This window comes from Rhamphochromis longiceps, linkage group LG19 (assembly GCF_057381845.1).
Source record: "Rhamphochromis longiceps isolate RC_006_pf linkage group LG19, R_longiceps_female_GT1.1, whole genome shotgun sequence".
Taxonomy (NCBI): domain Eukaryota; kingdom Metazoa; phylum Chordata; class Actinopteri; order Cichliformes; family Cichlidae; genus Rhamphochromis; species Rhamphochromis longiceps.
In genome coordinates, this window is record NC_140575.1 from 20,539,105 (window position 1) to 20,555,237 (window position 16,133).

Below are 16,133 nucleotides of genomic sequence, written 5' to 3' on the forward strand. Positions count from 1 at the left end.
AAGTTTTTCTAATCTGTCTCCACCTCTGATATGGATTGGTCCGACGTCCTTATAGTGAACCACCATTAGGTAAGTTAAGTTATAATAGGCGACTAGAAATCTTATGTCTGTCTTTGAACCTCTTCTTTACTCTCAAATAGTAATTCTAATTTTTTCCCCTGTGGATTTTTTTCTTATAATCTTAATTGATCTGAAGAATCCTGCAGCGCACCGTGAGGAGAATGCGCTTTTTTTAAATATTTGCACAGAACGGTTATCGTCAGGTTGCTAGACAACTTGGGAACCAGAAGAGCCGGTCTGTTTAAATAGCCACTAGGTAAATATTTACGTGTACGATCACATGGATATCAAGTTTAGTTGTTTTTTTTCTTCTTCCATCTTTTTTTCGGCGCTACCGTTCTTCTTGGAAACTGGAGTAATGTGCTCGTTCTGGCCTCAACGACGGAGGCTGGCCGTGCTTTTGTATATTTAGTGCATAAACTCCTTGAAGATGAGCGCTTTTGCTTGGAGCTGCTACTCCAACAAGCCGCCTCTGACAGTCTGTGGGATTGCCCTGTGTTCCTTTCCTGCGCAATCTAAATATAAGTCGGTGACAAATAGTCCAAATACAGTAGCAACCCAACTGTGATGTGGGGGTGGTGCTGAGAGAACAGCTCCTTCTCCAAAGTCCCCCCTCTGTTGGATCCGGAGTCCGTCAGGAGAAGGTGGCAGAGAGCCTCAGCTCCCACCTGCGCTCGATTTTTCTCTCCCCCTCTCCTTATTATCATGAAGAGACAAAACGCCAGGACTCTCGCCCTCATCATGAGCATCCTCACCTACCTGGTGGTCGGAGCGGCCGTCTTCGAGACCCTGGAGTCGAAGCAGGAGAAAAGTCACAAGAGGAAGCTCGACGCCAGAAAGTACGAACTCATGCGCAAATATAACTTGACCAAAGAGAACTTCGAAGAGCTCGAGCATGTCGTTTTACAGCTCAATCCTCACAAAGCAGGGGTCCAGTGGAAATTTGCTGGGTCCTTTTACTTCGCCATCACTGTGATTACGACGATAGGTGAGCAACAGTTATTTAATCAATACATGTGATGTCTTATTGCATTTCATTGAGAGATGTTCAGCGCAGGGCCGGAGGAAACATTTTTAGAGGTAGTGGAGTCACCGGAGCCCCCCTTACGTTAGTTTGTGTGTCTCATTTAAAACAACAGATAAATAAAGAACACCTATGACTTCCCACAATTCCTGGGGTCTCTTCAAACTACTTAGACAAAGAAAATCCTGTCTGTAGCACTATAAAAAAAAATTTTAAAACATTTTTAAAGCTGAAGATTCTGTTTCCTAAAAGAGTGGAAAAATTAAACCTTCACTTGTTAGCACATTGTTGCTAGTTTGTATTTTAAATGAGGAGGTTGTACCTTGATAGTATGATTAAAAAACCTATTTTCTTCTCATGCCTTATACAGTTTATTTGGAAACATTTTGGAAATGGATCAGACTTGACATATCCTATAATAACCCCAAAATTTTCATGTGTTTGCTGTGCTCATCAACGCTGAATTTTACTTTAATATTCTTGAACAAAATGAAGCTTTGCTTACAGGCTTTCATCCCTTCTGGGTAGGTAACATTATTCAAAAAAGCATCTTTTTGTGCAGCAGATCTTTATTCTTTCAGTTATATTTTCAGAGTGGCTGTAATTGGCTTACCAATCAGAAAAGTGATATTTATCTCAAATGTAATAGCTAAGACACACAGAGACATGGACACTGAATCGTTATTATGACTGTCTAAGTAAATCAGAATAATTGTATGCCATTGTGGCTTTCTTGGATGATTAAAGACAAAACAACACCAGGTGTAATTTAATTATTTATTATGGAATAAAAAGATCATTTAATGATGCCATATGAAGAAGAAAAGATATGGATATACTTCAGCATAAGTTATATTTATAAATATTGCAATGTCTATGCTGTCAACAATCTGCGAGTTATAAATAAAGTAGAAGTAAGTTCACTACATTAATGCCAAGCTGAATCGTTTCCCTGGGCTTTCCCTTTTTCTCTTAGTGGGAGTGTGTGTTGGTTTCCTGTGGAATTAAATCAAGCAGCTGCTGTTCTTAGGCATTTATATTAGGTGAGGCCGTCTCTTGCTATGACTCACCACGGCAAAAGAATAGAGGCAAAGATGTCTAAAGATATGCAATATTCCCTGTCTCAGGTTATGGCCACGCGGCGCCGAGCACCGACTCAGGGAAAGTGTTCTGCATGTTCTACGCCCTCCTAGGGATCCCGCTGACCCTGGTCATGTTCCAGAGTCTGGGCGAGAGGATCAACACGTTTGTCAGATACCTGCTGCACCAAGCCAAGAAGTGCCTGGGAATGCGTCACACCGAGGTCTCCATGGCAAACATGGTGACGGTGGGCTTCTTCTCCTGTATGAGCACCCTGTGCGTGGGGGCTGTGGCATTCTCTCACTCGGAGGGATGGAGCTTTTTAAATGCCTTCTACTACTGCTTCATTACACTCACCACTATTGGCTTTGGAGACTACGTGGCTCTGCAGAAGAATGAGGCCCTGCAGAATGACCCTAAATATGTGGCTTTCTGCTTTGTTTACATCCTCACGGGCCTGACGGTGATTGGAGCGTTCCTAAACCTGGTGGTGCTTCGCTTCCTGACCATGAACACTGAGGATGAACGCAGGGACGCCAAGGAGAAGGCATTGCTCTCTGTCAGTAAGCCCAGAGGAGAGGTGGCTCATCTGTTACCAGTCTCAATATCAGCTTCCTCCACACCTGTAGCAGATAACACCACAAAGGCTAAAGATTTAAAAGGTGTCTACACTGAAGTGCTTCAATTCCAGACTATTTGCTCCTGCTTATGGTACAGGAGCGAGGAGAAGGAGCAGGACTCCATACCCAACATGATCCCTCAGGAGATGACATTCTCCGATGCCTACTTGCAGCAGAACAATGACTGTGCTCACTACATGGAGCCTGGCTCAACAGGCTGCGTTTGCAGTCCACGTCAGTGCACGAGCATAAGCCCAATATCAGGCCTACACATTTTCTCTCCATTCAGGATGTTTAAGAGACGCAGCTCCGTGTAGCCTTTTCAGCACAACAGATTTCATTACAGCATAATTTGTCTATAACTGCCAAGTGGGCAGCAGATACTTGGCAGTCCTCAGCAAAGACATGACTGCAAGTCGATGTTTGTGGTGCTACAATCCCAGTAATCCAGAAGCATAACGTGCAAAAAGGGAAAAAAAGCACATAGAGTACTGTAAACACAAATATATATATTTGAGCAACATCACAGTGTTTTTAACTGAGGTGTTATTCGAGGGCATCCAGTATGCTTTGAGGAATCCTGTAGGTGTGTCGAAATTGATCTGGTTAGCTGCACATGAACAATACGTCTGCGCAGTGTGTAGGTAAGAGCAGAGGCTTCGGAGCGGTGGCACAGTGAAAGGGTGACATAAAAAAATGAATAAATGATTAAAACCTGTCAGTCAGCAGCTCTCAAAAGCTAAACTTTGTGTTTTTGGTAATAATCTCAGAGGTGCTGATTCAACTCAGGGGTTATTTCTTAATGTTGTAGCTGGTCAGTGTTTTCCTTTGATAGGCACGCATCATGATGATTTTCTGGACTTTTTCCACCATGGTGTTTGTGACTGGGCTCATATCAGTTGCCTTATGTCGCCCTGAAACAAATCGTGATTGTCAAAGCTTCAGAAAAGCTGATACATACCAGAAATTTCATGTGACTCATGTGTAGCTGCCCCTGGTGTTATGAGACTTCTAGGGCTCTTTGCCCAAAGTACAGGTGCATCACAGACACTACTAAATTATGTAACGTGACAAGTGGGTAGGTTAAAAAATAAATCACATCTCAAGCGCAGTTAAAAAATCCATTTGAAAATAAGTGCGGTGATCACAAGTAGACACTTATCAGCACTGAGCGAAACGCTCTCAACTGGATTAGTTGTGTAACACTGAAATCACTATTTTAAAAATTACTTGTGGGAAGAAGCAAGAACTCCAACAGCCCCATCAAAAAGGAGCATTGCCAACTTTCTATATGTGCTTTATTCATGTCCCCGTGAACATTAAAATCAAAGCTCCTGTGTGTTTAGATCGAGACTTACACAGATAATTTTCCAAATACAGTAAACACCTGGTGACATTGCCAAGATACCCGCTAAGTGGCAGGAGTTTGTTAAGACGCTGATACCTTTTTACCCCCTAAAGCTCACTTATTAACAAGCATTCTGTTTCACTGACTTTTTTGTACAAACGAAAAAGTGTTAAATGTCAAGCTGTGAACAGCTTTTTAGTTCATGTGCCAAGCCAAGTAATCACCTCCCATTAAACCACAAGTTGTATTTTTTACACTGATTAAATAAAAGAATTGTTTTAATGTTTACATGTTTGAGCCACTGAGAAGCAATTTAGAATTAAGGGAATAGATCTAAGCCAAAAACCTAAGATCTAAGACAGATATGAAGCACACCTCTGGATCAAAAAGTAGAAGCAGGCTATTTGAGCAGCAGCTTGGAGTGGCAGGTGGCAGGGGGTACAGTGGATAATAAGCTGGTTGCCAATCACAGACAATTATGTCACAATGGGCTGAGCCTGGGTGATTGATGGAAAAGGAAAAATCCACCCTCAGCTAGTATTTCCTGTGTTTCTGAACCGAGTTTGGTGCTTAGTGGTGTATTTTTCTGTGGGCAACATGATGCGATGTCACACTCAGTTTATTTCCAGCAGCTTCAATAGATGATTAACTTCTTAAGCTATTTCATTTATTTAAGAAAAAAAAAGCACTAAAATCTTTTTTATTGATTTTTGGATGGATGCAGAAATTTATTGAAACATGCAAATGTAATATAGAAAACAGGGTAAAAACAGAGTCTCTCGCTCAGATTTTGCTAATGACCACATTGATTCTTTAAAACAGCCTGAACTCTCTAAAGCAGAATTCCTTCTCATTTCTTTATGTAGTCTTCAGGAATAGTTCTCCAGGCTTCTTGAGGAACATTCAAATTTCCTTTTGGGTTGTTGACTCCCTTTTGTTCTGTTCAGTGTCAAGATGATCCCACACTGCTTCAATAATGTTGGTGTCCGGGCTCTGGGGAGGCTGATCCTCAACTGATAGTGTTCCAGGTATGTTTTCGCTGCACTGGGATTGTGTTTGGGATCATTGTCATGCAGAAAAATTAAGCCGTTTCCAAGCAGACACTTTCTAGATGGTATTATATGGTGGATCAAAATCTGATGATCTCTAAGTGATGAAATCTTTGTTCATATTTCCATCAATTTTAACAAGATCCCCAACACCACTGGCTGAAATGTAGTACCAAACCATCAAAGAGTCTCCAACATCTTTCACAGATGGCTGTACGCACTCACAAGACCACGCCTTTCCTTGCTGCTTCCTTTCCTTAAGAATTACTTCTCGACAGTCTGGCATTTTTCATATATTCAACGAATGAAGTGGCAACTAATTATGTGTGTATTAAGTTATCTGCTATGTGTAGGTACAAGACTGGTTCATCCCTTGGGTTAGGTGCTGTTTTTGTTTGAATGATTCATATAGGTCAGTGTTAAGTGGCTTAACAAACAAAGAAAAACATTCCTCTGAAAATGGTTGAAGGACTGGACTGAAAAAGAGTGAAAAAGGACATAATAAGCCTGGAGAACTTAATCAAGACCATTAAGATTTCAAGAAAGTCCGGCTCCATGGAAGCAAATACAAGGAAATGAGGGGTGGCTCAAGACTTTTGCACATACTGTAGCTAAAATTAATATTTATTTATTATTTAAATTGTGGTAGATTAATTTTCTGTTCATCAGCTAATAGATTAAGTAATAAATTATTGTAAATTTATACAAAAACACAAAAGCTGTCAGATCCTACCTGTTCTCTCTGGATTTTTGTAACATGTGTAAACTCTCCACCTGAGGCACAAACACATGAGTCATGATTTTATTCAGTGTTGCTCTGGAAACAAAGTGAACGTCACAAATTCTTGAGGATTTGGCTGTTTTGTTTTTTTCTTTAAACTTTTTTTTTTTTTTGGCTTAAGAGGGAAATCCTGAACGCTATTTTATGCACGTCTGGGTCTGATCTGATCTGTGTTACTGGAACTGACCTTTTGTGGTGGATGGAAATAAATCAGTGCTGTCCACACATGATAAAGGAAGGAAAACAATGAATGTGACTTTTTGCCTCATAAAATAGCAGTCAGTTGTACATTTCGTGCAAGTACTGCATTAGTTTAAAGTAGTAGATCACGTTGCGTATAAAGCGCCTTGAGTCTATATAAATAACATTGAATTGAACTGAATTGAAAGTTGCAATGGCACAAAGGTTTCTCTTCTTCTTGCTGTTTTCCATGATGACAAAGGCTTAAATAGTACTTGAACAATCAAAGAGCACTTGAATTTTTTTATACATACCCTGCCAAGGATTGTATGTATAGTTGAGACTATTCATTTGTCCGACAATACCCTCTGATCATAAAACAGTACACAATACTGTACTGTTTTGTGCTATCATAGGGGAAAAAAAGAAAAAAACATCCATAGAAATACCGAAAATTTGAATATTTTATCCAATAAATGAATAATATTGAGTTTTAACTGTTGTTTTCCTGCTCACAAAATCACCATCTACAGGCCATATAAGCTGTAATCATGTGACTTACGATCTCCATGCTGCTTATCAACATGTGCTGTGTGAAAGAAAAAAAAAAAGCCTGCTGAATGTATAGAAATGACTGTTTGGTCCAGATGGTTTCCCCCTGGGAATTCTGACTTCAGTCCAGTTCTGGACAACCTACAGCAGGTTAGTCACGAGCAAAAGTTTGGCAATGCATCATTATGTCATAGAAACACGTCACTTTGATGCTGCACTTTCAGTTTAGGGGAAGGTGCTGATGTTTGAGCTTTAAATATGCTACCAGAACACAACTCATTTTTTCTTTTTTTCATTTTAATAAAAAACTGATTTGGCTATTATAGACCAATGAGAGAAAGTCTTACTGTTTCCTTGGCAATATGTGTCACTGATATCTGAAGTCTTAAATCACCATTTTCATTAAAGGAATACAGTTTCAAAAATGTAATAATTTGCAATTGTGCAATAAAATAAAGGTATGTGTAAAAGTTGGGGGTTTTGGACTATCTTGTTTAAGGTCAAATATTGTTTTTATATATTATAAATATATAGTATTCTTCAGGAGTGTTGATTCGTCACTCTTTTTTAAAAATATTTCCAAGGATCTGGACTTTCTTGTACGTTTGGTCTTGAGGAACAGTCATCTAGTCTTTCTGAAGGTCTTTCAAAGTTTTGGCTGCTTTTTCACTTTCCAGTCCAGTCCTTGTACCTGACATATCTCAGCAAACTTTTGGTTCTGCTCACTGAAACCTCATCAGCAATGGTCTCAGGTGCCAACAGGTCTTATGGGGTGATGAATCCAAATTTGATATTTTTTTCCCAAGTGGATACAGAGGAGATCAGTTGGTGACATCATCTGGCCACTATCTCATAATAGTTTCAAATTTAAGTGTGAAAATGACCCCAAACAGGATGTCAGTGCAGTGAAGGTATACCTGGATATTATTGAAGTGGAGCTTTGCCTGTCCTTCAAGAAGCCTGGAGAACGATTCCTGATGTCTACTTAAAGAAAGCTTGTCCAATAGAGTTCAGAAGAATAAGAATACTATACTGTATTTCCACATGTGTTTGCATCTTTTAACAAACTACATCTATTTCCCATTTTTCTGAAAAAACAAGAAAAAAAGAAAGAAATGAGAGGTGGCTCAAGACATTTGCGCAGTTCCATATTATGATATCAACTCTGTGAAAAGCTGAAAACTTTCTTCTGTTTTTCGTGAACCCTCAGATTTATTTTGAGCCTGTTGTTATATTTTTGTGTTGAAAACCACTGGTCTGAGTGATTTTAAGTGAAAGCGGCGCTCTAATTTTCCAAAATAAAGCATCATTAAAGTGGATTAGAGGCCCAGTAACAGGAAGCAGGCTCATTTTAGGCTTTATAAAAATAAAGATTTCTTTATGCACCTAGAATGAAATTGATACATCAAAGTGTGCTCAGGGCAATTAGGACCGCATCTCGTTATCAAGATTTGCCTGCCATTGCAACATCAAACCATCTTGCAAAGCCTGGCTTGGTGCCTGTGAATCTGCCCTCAGCCATCAGACATGAAGCACAAAAAAGCAACAGAAGGACTATCCATCCGACAAATCCCTGTATTGACCCCCCACAGCTGAAGCATCTGCTGTTTTCTACTTTGGCTATAGACCTGAGTATCTATGTCAAAGACAAAAATAGTTTCACTGAGAAGGTCAGCTATGACCTTACATCACTTGGTTTCTTCTCTGTTTCTGGGGAAAAAAATCTGAGCAGGTTAAAACTGAAGGTTTGCCTCTCATTGTTGCTGCCAATTAAACAGATGGACTAAAGTGTCCTTGGTGTTTATGTGATTTCAAACAAAATTTTATCTTCTACATTTTCCAACACAAGATTGATTTGACAGATTGGAGATAATTAATTACTCACTGGCATCTTAAAGTTACAGGTTATGGAGAAAGAAAGAAATGTGATGCATGATGTTTGAAAAATTTCAGAGGTGAGAGAGCTTTGAGATCATTAGTGGTGAAGCAAAATAAACAAGAAGTCCTTGTTGCTCAGTCACTCACAGCAGCTGAAGTGCATCACGTTAATAAAACGGTCTCCCTGCAGCGTGCTGCTGCTGACCCAGGGTCTCTGAACGTCGCACGCAGAGGCCGCTGTCACTTTAACAAAAGTTCAGAGTCCGAAAAATTCTTCGAGGCTTCAAAATGGATCTGAGGAAGCTGGCTGCGGACGCAGTGTCCCAGAATAAGAAAGCCGCTCTTCTGATCGGCGGAGCCGGATTTGCAATTCTGGGACTCGGTCTTGGATATAAATACCTGCGAAAGCCAGAAAAAGCTGTTCGTGTGGGCGTAGTGTCGCAGCTCCTCATTCACCCTCTCAAGTCTGGCAAAGCGGTGCCTTTGGCGCTTGCAGAGTGCCAGAAAATGGGGCTGAAGTTCGGAGAGCTGCAGGATCGGTGAGTATTGCAATAAATAAATAAATAAATAAAATTTATTTATTGTTAATTAGTTCCACCGTTTAATTAAATAAAATATATTTACCGCTGTAACCATTCTTCATTACCTCGCCATTAAATCTTACTGCAGGGCAGCGACGTCTCCTACTTGTCTTCTTATGGAGACATGAGGTCTTTCAATTCATGAAATCACAACAAGTCAGTGAATTTTCAACCACTTTGTTTAAAAAAAAAAAAAAAAATCTGTAGGAACTTTCTGATATTCCCATGGACCCTCCCCTAAAAAATCCTGGAGACACCCCTGCACGGAAGCCCCCAGATTATTTTTCAGTTAATGTTTTATGAACAATTGACGAATAATAAAGTTTATATAGGGAATAAGTTTTTGTGTAAAAAAACAAAACAAAAAACAAAACGGCATTTAAATTAACAAAAGCATAGTACAAAACGTTTATATAGTTAATGATAAGCTACTGTGTAAATATTAATTAATTAATTAATTAATTAATTATGTTTTATTTTGGTTTGTGTGTGGGTGTGTTTGTGTCAACATGGATATCAAACCAGATTCTAACAGAGCATTTTTTTACTCGGGTAAAGAATATGGGAGACAATTAAACAAAATCACACTGCCATGGTTAAAACATTTCACACATTACCGTACTTCTTACCTCTGTTCCTTATGGTTTTAAGTGTACCATAAATAACCATCATGCCTATGCAGTTTTACTGTTTCAACAGCAAGTCCATGTCTCTGTGGGAACCTGGAATACAGACGTTTGTCTAATCCAGTGGTTCCCAAACTTTTTTTTTTTTTTTTTTTTGCTGGGCCCCCCTTTGTTTTATAAGAAAAAATGTTCGCGCCCCCCCTCCCGCGTGCGCGCGCGCGCGCGCACACACACACACACATCCTCTAACCACACACACCCATATTTTGCTCCATTGCGGTTTATTTCACACCTCAAACATTTAGTAAACAATTAAGCAAATACAAGTAATCTGCAATAAATTACAGGTAGTAATAAACTACTAACTCTTTTACGCTGCGTCCGCACCTACACGGGTATTTTTGAACACGCAGCTGTTTCGTCCACACGTAAACGGCGTTTCGAATCACCGAAAACGGAGATTTTTTTTAAAAACTCCTTTTTTGCCTTTACCTGTGGACGAGGAATACAGAGTTCGTCATGCAACGTCAAAGGTATGCGCCTTTTTTCACGTCACGCTGTGCGCCACGTTATTGTTTACATGAGATGAATTGCAGAATGGCAGATAGTCAGATTAACAGTATTTTGTCTCTATCTGCAGGTTTTACATGCAGTTACTGTTCCTCCATTTACAAAGGCAGAGGCATCACGGTGTCATTATTTTACATGTAGTTGTTTTTTTTCCCTGTGTAATAATATTCAACATTGCTATCAATACATTTTTCAAAAAAATGCCTCTCTGTGCAAAATGGGCTTAAAAACATAAACAGCTGTGGGATACTGTTTGTCCGTGATTTGAACCCAGGGGACAAATCGTGGCAGGATCAGCCTGATGTTATTTGTATCCCACTGTAACTTTACTGTATAAAGTATAGTATAGTATGTACATCTCCAAATTGTCAGGAGTAGTTAGTCATTACAAGAAGTGTTTGTGAACTAAAAATCACGAATGTGGGATACTGTTTGTCTCTGCAGGGGAGACCTACCTTGGCACTTGTGCAGATGAAGCCAAAGGGAAGATATGCTTCACCATATTTTCTAGTCTTTGGCTTAGAATGAAGTTGGTTTGGAAACACATTCAGCGATGCTTCATCTCCTGCTTTGCGTTTCTGTAGACACCTGTGCTAGCAGTGTCCAAGCATTTAGTTGTCTCTCTCCCCCCCCCCCCGCCCCCCCCCCGCCATCCCCCCGCCATGGCTCTGCGCCCCACACTTTGGGAAGGTCTGGTCTAATCCATCAGGAGAAATCGGTCAGATTTGGCTTAAAACGGCTTCAGTGTACAAAAAGCCAATAAATATAAATGATTATTAGTCATAATATCAGAGTTCAAGGGGGACCCTTGCATCATCACAAAAGGTGCCTATGCTGCCGCCACACTTGTCCAGATTCCTGCAGAGACAGGCAGGAAGGGTTGGTGCTGTCACCCCGCAGCAAGAAGGTTCCTGGTTAAATTCCCAACTGGGATCTTTCTACATGAGTTTACTGCAGGTTTTCCAGCTTCCTGTCACAGAGAAAAGACGTGCATTTGAGGTTAACTGGTGTTTCAAAATTGGTCACGGATATGGGATGTATAAATATTTTAAGTAAGTGTGGGATAAAACTTTCACTTGTACAAAGGTCCTACGTGAAGGCAAATACATCAGATTTGCACCTGCAAAGTAAAAAGTAAATATATTTAGTCTGAGCTAACCAAGATTAAAGTGAGATAAAAACGCAGATAAAAGGGGACGGTCATAAGATTATAAAAGCGCCTGAGCTAAGTACAGAGAACACATGTACGAGTCCCACACACACAAGGTTTCCCAGCACTGCTTCTTCAAATGCACAAACTAGTTTTCAAAAAGCAAATGTTTTTGTACCCCAAGTGTTGTTTAATGTTGAATTAATACTGATAAATATAAATGGTGGGTAAGAGGATTTTTTTTTTTAATGTAACAGTGAGGACAGTGTTTAACAGTTGTAATGATTATACATGGTTATATAATATCTATTATATTTATAATATAATAAATATTTTTAACTTCAAAAAATGCTCTCCCTCCTCGCTGACACATTAAGGATGTCATGCTATTTATACATTCAAAACAGAGCTGTAGTTCAAAATTTGGGTATAGATATTTATTATAAGGGAACTTTTATTATGAAAGGATATCCTATTTTCTAACTCTTTAAATACATGTGTTGACAGTGCTACCTTGCATGAGCCTTTCTGGATGACACCCAGAAAAATTTTCAACCAGGGGATATTAATAAATTATGACGTAAATCTGGGATTTCTGTATGACTCAGTTTTGCCATGGCAACCTGTGATGTCATTGATTCCCATCTTGTTATCCGTTTTTCGCTATTCCTTTAATATTGTCTTGAGTTTGTGTGGGTTTCTTGCCAGATGATGGAATTAAATTGGGATGCCAAATAATGCAGATGGGTGAGGGAAATCCAGCTTTCTATTTGTTTTGTTTGCAGACACTGGATGGTGGTGACAGAGGACGGTCACATGGTGACAGGCAGACAGGAGCCACGTCTGGTTTTGGTGTCTCTGACCTGTGAGGGAGGACAGGTTTGCTTAAACGGCCCAAACATGGAGGAACTCAAGTTCCCCATCAAACAGCCCGACAACCCCGTCCTCGACTGCAGGTGCTACGTCTGCTTTTAATTTATACTGCTCGGTCTTCTTTTGGTGGATAATTCAGTTTCTTACTGTATCTTATATAGTAAAGTTATGAAGTGAATGCATTTTGAATGTAAAGTTTAGTTTGACGTGGATGCAAACTGAACCTGGACCAGTCAGTGAATTAATACAGTCATAAAGTGATAATTCTGCCTTTCAGAGTCTGAATCTTTTGATAAATTGACCAAATAATCAGTGGCGTTTTTTCTAACCTCTAGTTTGAGATTTACATAAATGCTTCTTCTGTGTTTTTGTGTTTATTTACTTTTTTGTCCTGTAGAGTGTTTGGCGTTGACATTCAGGGCCGGGATTGTGGTGACAAAGTGTCTCACTGGCTTACTCATTACCTTAAGGCAGAGAAAACCTATCGCCTGGTGCACTTTGAACCTTGCATGAGGCCTAGAAAACCAGCTGAGAAAGAGGCTGTTTACCAACAATTTGAGGTACTACATGCTTTGTAGTTTATTTTAATGCTTAAATTTGATGCATCTTTCAAGCCAAAATGCCCTGATCCTGTTGTGATGTGTTATCCAGGAGGTGGCCTACCCAGATTTTGGACCTGTGATGCTGCTGTCAGAGGCTTCTGTTAAGGATCTCAGCAGCAAGTTAGAGAAGGGAGTCACGGTTGAGCGCTTCCGCCCCAACATTGTGATAAGTGACTGTAAACCATTCGATGAGGTGCGTTGTTCAGCCTTTGCCTAAAAAACTAATGCTCGTACCTCCTGATATTCTTGTCTACAAAGAAAAGCAAAAACTAGTTTAGAGCCAGTTAAGGTCTTAAAAATATTAGCTCTCATGTCTGTCTGCACTACTGGTGATTAGCTTTTGTTTTATTTTTCCTGGCTGAAAAGACGATCATTTGGCCCTTTTACTTGTGACTAATAACTCACCCTTTTCGGTGTGAACAGCGTGGACTAAATTTGTCTCCAACTCCAAAACCAACTGCTTTGCTTTTTCAGGATTCGTGGGAAGAGCTCCAGATTGGCAGTGTGCGACTGCAGCGTGTAATGGCATGTGGAAGGTAACACTGTGGATGCTACGCGCACATTTTAATCACACACAGAATCAGTGCATTTATCAACAAGAGCAAATCCAAAGAGTCATTGCTGGTCTGTGCAGTTTGATTTTTAGAAATAAGCAATTGTCAGGCAAAGTGAATGTGTGTGTTTTTAAGTTAAAAATGATTTAGGGGTTAAATGGATGCAAACGTACCTGTAAGTTTGTTTTGCTTTGTTTTTTACCAGGTGTCTTTTCACCACAGTCGATCCAGAGACTGGTGTAATCAGCAGAAAAGAGCCTCTGGAAACACTGAAAAAGTAACATTTTACCTCAATATTATTATTATTATTATTATTATTATTATTATTATTATTAGGAAAGGGTTTTTTAAAAAATATTTTTGAATGTTTTTTTTTTTGAGTAATGTTGTATTTCTATGTACAAACAGTGGCCACTTTGTTAGGTACACCTGTTCTTCTGCTCGTTAATGCAACTCTCTGATCAGCCAGTTGCATGACATTTAGGCATGTAGACATGACCAAGATAGCCTGCTGACATTCAAACTGGGCTTCACAGTTCAGTTCAATTTTATTTATTGAGTGCCAAATCACAATAATAGTCAAGGCACTATTGTAAGGTAAAGACCCTACAATAATACAAAGAAAAGAGAAAACCCAACAATCATATGAGCAAGTGGTTTAGCGACAGTCGGGGGAAAAAATCTCCCTTTTAACAGGAAGAAGCCTCCAGCAGAATCAGGCTCAGGGAGGGGCGGGCATCCGGGAAGAAAGGGGACTTTGAATCTGGCAAAGTTTTTAGTACCAAACAGGCTAAACTGAGTATTTCGGAAACTGTTGATCTACTGAGTAGGGTTTAGAGTATGGTCCAAAACAAAGAAAGCATCAGGTGACAAAAGAAAAGCCTTGGTGATACCAGAGGTCAGAGGAAGGGGGAGAAAGGAAGGCAGCAGTAGCCACAATACTCACTCGTTGCAACCAAGGTATGCAGAAGAGCATCTCTGAACGCACACACGTCAAACCATGAAGCAGATGGCCTACAGCAGGCACACCAGGTGCCAGTCCTGTCAGCCAAAAATAGAAAACTGAGGCTACAATTCCCATGGCCTCACCAAAATTAGACAAAAAGACTGGAAAGACTTCTGGTCTGATGAGCCCTGATTTCTGCTGTGATGTTCATATTATAGGGTCAGAAATTGATGTCAAAATCTGCAGAAAATGTGTGTTGCCATCATGTCAATATGGATCAAAATCTCAGAGAAATGTTGTTGAATCTCTGCGGCAAAAAATTACGTTGGTTTTGAAAGGACAATTATCTCCAATCTGGCACTAGCAAGGTGTACCTAATAATAAAGTTGCCAGTGAGTCTGTTTTAACCTCACAGTGGGCTTTTTTTTTTTTTTGTGTCTGTCACATCTAAAATGTCTCTGAACTCCCAGCTATCGCCTGTGCAAACCATCTGAGAAGCACATCTATAAAACTTCTCCACTGTTTGGACAGCTGCACAACGTGAAGAAGACGGGCATCTTTCAGGTTGGCGATGTGGTTTACAAGATCACCCGCTGATAGAAGGCGTCAGGAGAGAGGGGCCAAACCTGAAGTCAAAACACTCAGAAGTCACAAGTCGTCTTTGATATCAGACTGAAGAAAGCACTTAAATTCATGTAGTGTAAGCAAATAGGAGACTAGAAATGGACAGAAATTAACTGCTTTGAAATAACATTTTAAAAAGTAGCACAGCATTAGTATTAATCATTCAGTTTGCCACCCCGGCCTTTTTTTTTTTTTCTTTTTTTTTTCTGTTTTTTTTGGTCTCAATTTTTGATGATTTGACCACCTCTTAATCAGCTAATAGAACCTGATTTGAAAATATTGCTAACATCTGCTCAATATTCCAGCTGGTTATTAAAACCTGAAATTACATGCTGCTATTGAAGAAATAAATAAAATTGCCTTAAGTCTTTGTACTAAAGTGCTTCCTGGAATGAACACGGCAGAGACGTACTGCTGGGTTTGATCACTTCTAGTGTTAAACTTTGCAAAACTATTTGTAAATCATCCATCTCACTGCTCATAATTACTTTTTAATGGCATATTTTGAAAGGAGCATCCTTTTTTACACTCTACATCCCCCGTTTTTCACTGTCGTGTCTTCTTATTTTGTGTTTTAAAAAGGGCAAGCTTAATTGCGCATGTATATTTATTAGATACTAAAAGTTCTTAGTGTGATTCCTAGAAAATGGCGAGGCTGCTTTTGTATACTTTTACATGATCTAAACATTTAAAGATGATAATCACTACTTTAAAAATTAGAAAATAAAAGAAATCTTGCCTTTTCTGTATCATCTCTCTGGGTAAATATTTAGTTATGGACTCAAAACTTTTATTTAAAAATAACTCAATTTTAATGTCATTAGTGGCAGTGATGTAAAATGTAGACCTTTCCTATAAACAAGAGCTGGGCACATCAGTCCAAATCCAATCAAGCAATAGTATCGATACCAATGCTGGTGTTTTTGGATTGATACTAGCACGATAGGATCGATACTTTTTCTATCCTGTAAGTTTGGTATGTAGCCCACTGTGTTGTGGTAATTGGGGGTTTGTTTTTTTGCCGGTATGGGGTTA

At 39.5% G+C, this 16,133-nt stretch overlaps 2 protein-coding genes across 3 annotated transcripts; both read left to right on the forward strand.

Annotated features, from left to right (window-relative positions):
• Positions 1-725: 725 nt before the first annotated feature.
• On the forward strand, positions 726-8,510 carry kcnk3b (potassium channel, subfamily K, member 3b). The gene is made up of 2 exons (XM_085392482.1): positions 726-1,048; positions 2,212-8,510. The coding sequence occupies exons 1-2, from the start codon at positions 766-768 to the stop codon at positions 3,099-3,101; spliced, it is 1,173 nt and encodes a 390-aa protein (XP_085248608.1). The 5' UTR covers positions 726-765; the 3' UTR covers positions 3,102-8,510.
• Positions 8,511-8,733: 223 nt separating this feature from the next.
• On the forward strand, positions 8,734-15,463 carry marc1 (mitochondrial amidoxime reducing component 1). 2 transcript variants are annotated; one of them, XM_085392485.1, is made up of 7 exons: positions 8,734-9,111; positions 12,285-12,455; positions 12,770-12,932; positions 13,024-13,167; positions 13,449-13,510; positions 13,734-13,805; positions 15,006-15,463. In XM_085392485.1, exons 1-7 carry the CDS (start codon positions 8,861-8,863, stop codon positions 15,016-15,018), a joined length of 876 nt encoding a protein of 291 aa, XP_085248611.1. In that variant the 5' UTR covers positions 8,734-8,860; the 3' UTR covers positions 15,019-15,463. The 2 variants fall into 2 exon arrangements, with proteins under 2 accessions (XP_085248611.1, XP_085248610.1); XM_085392484.1 differs by having other exon boundaries at positions 8,740-9,111; positions 14,945-15,463.
• The last annotated feature ends 670 nt before the right edge of the window (positions 15,464-16,133 follow it).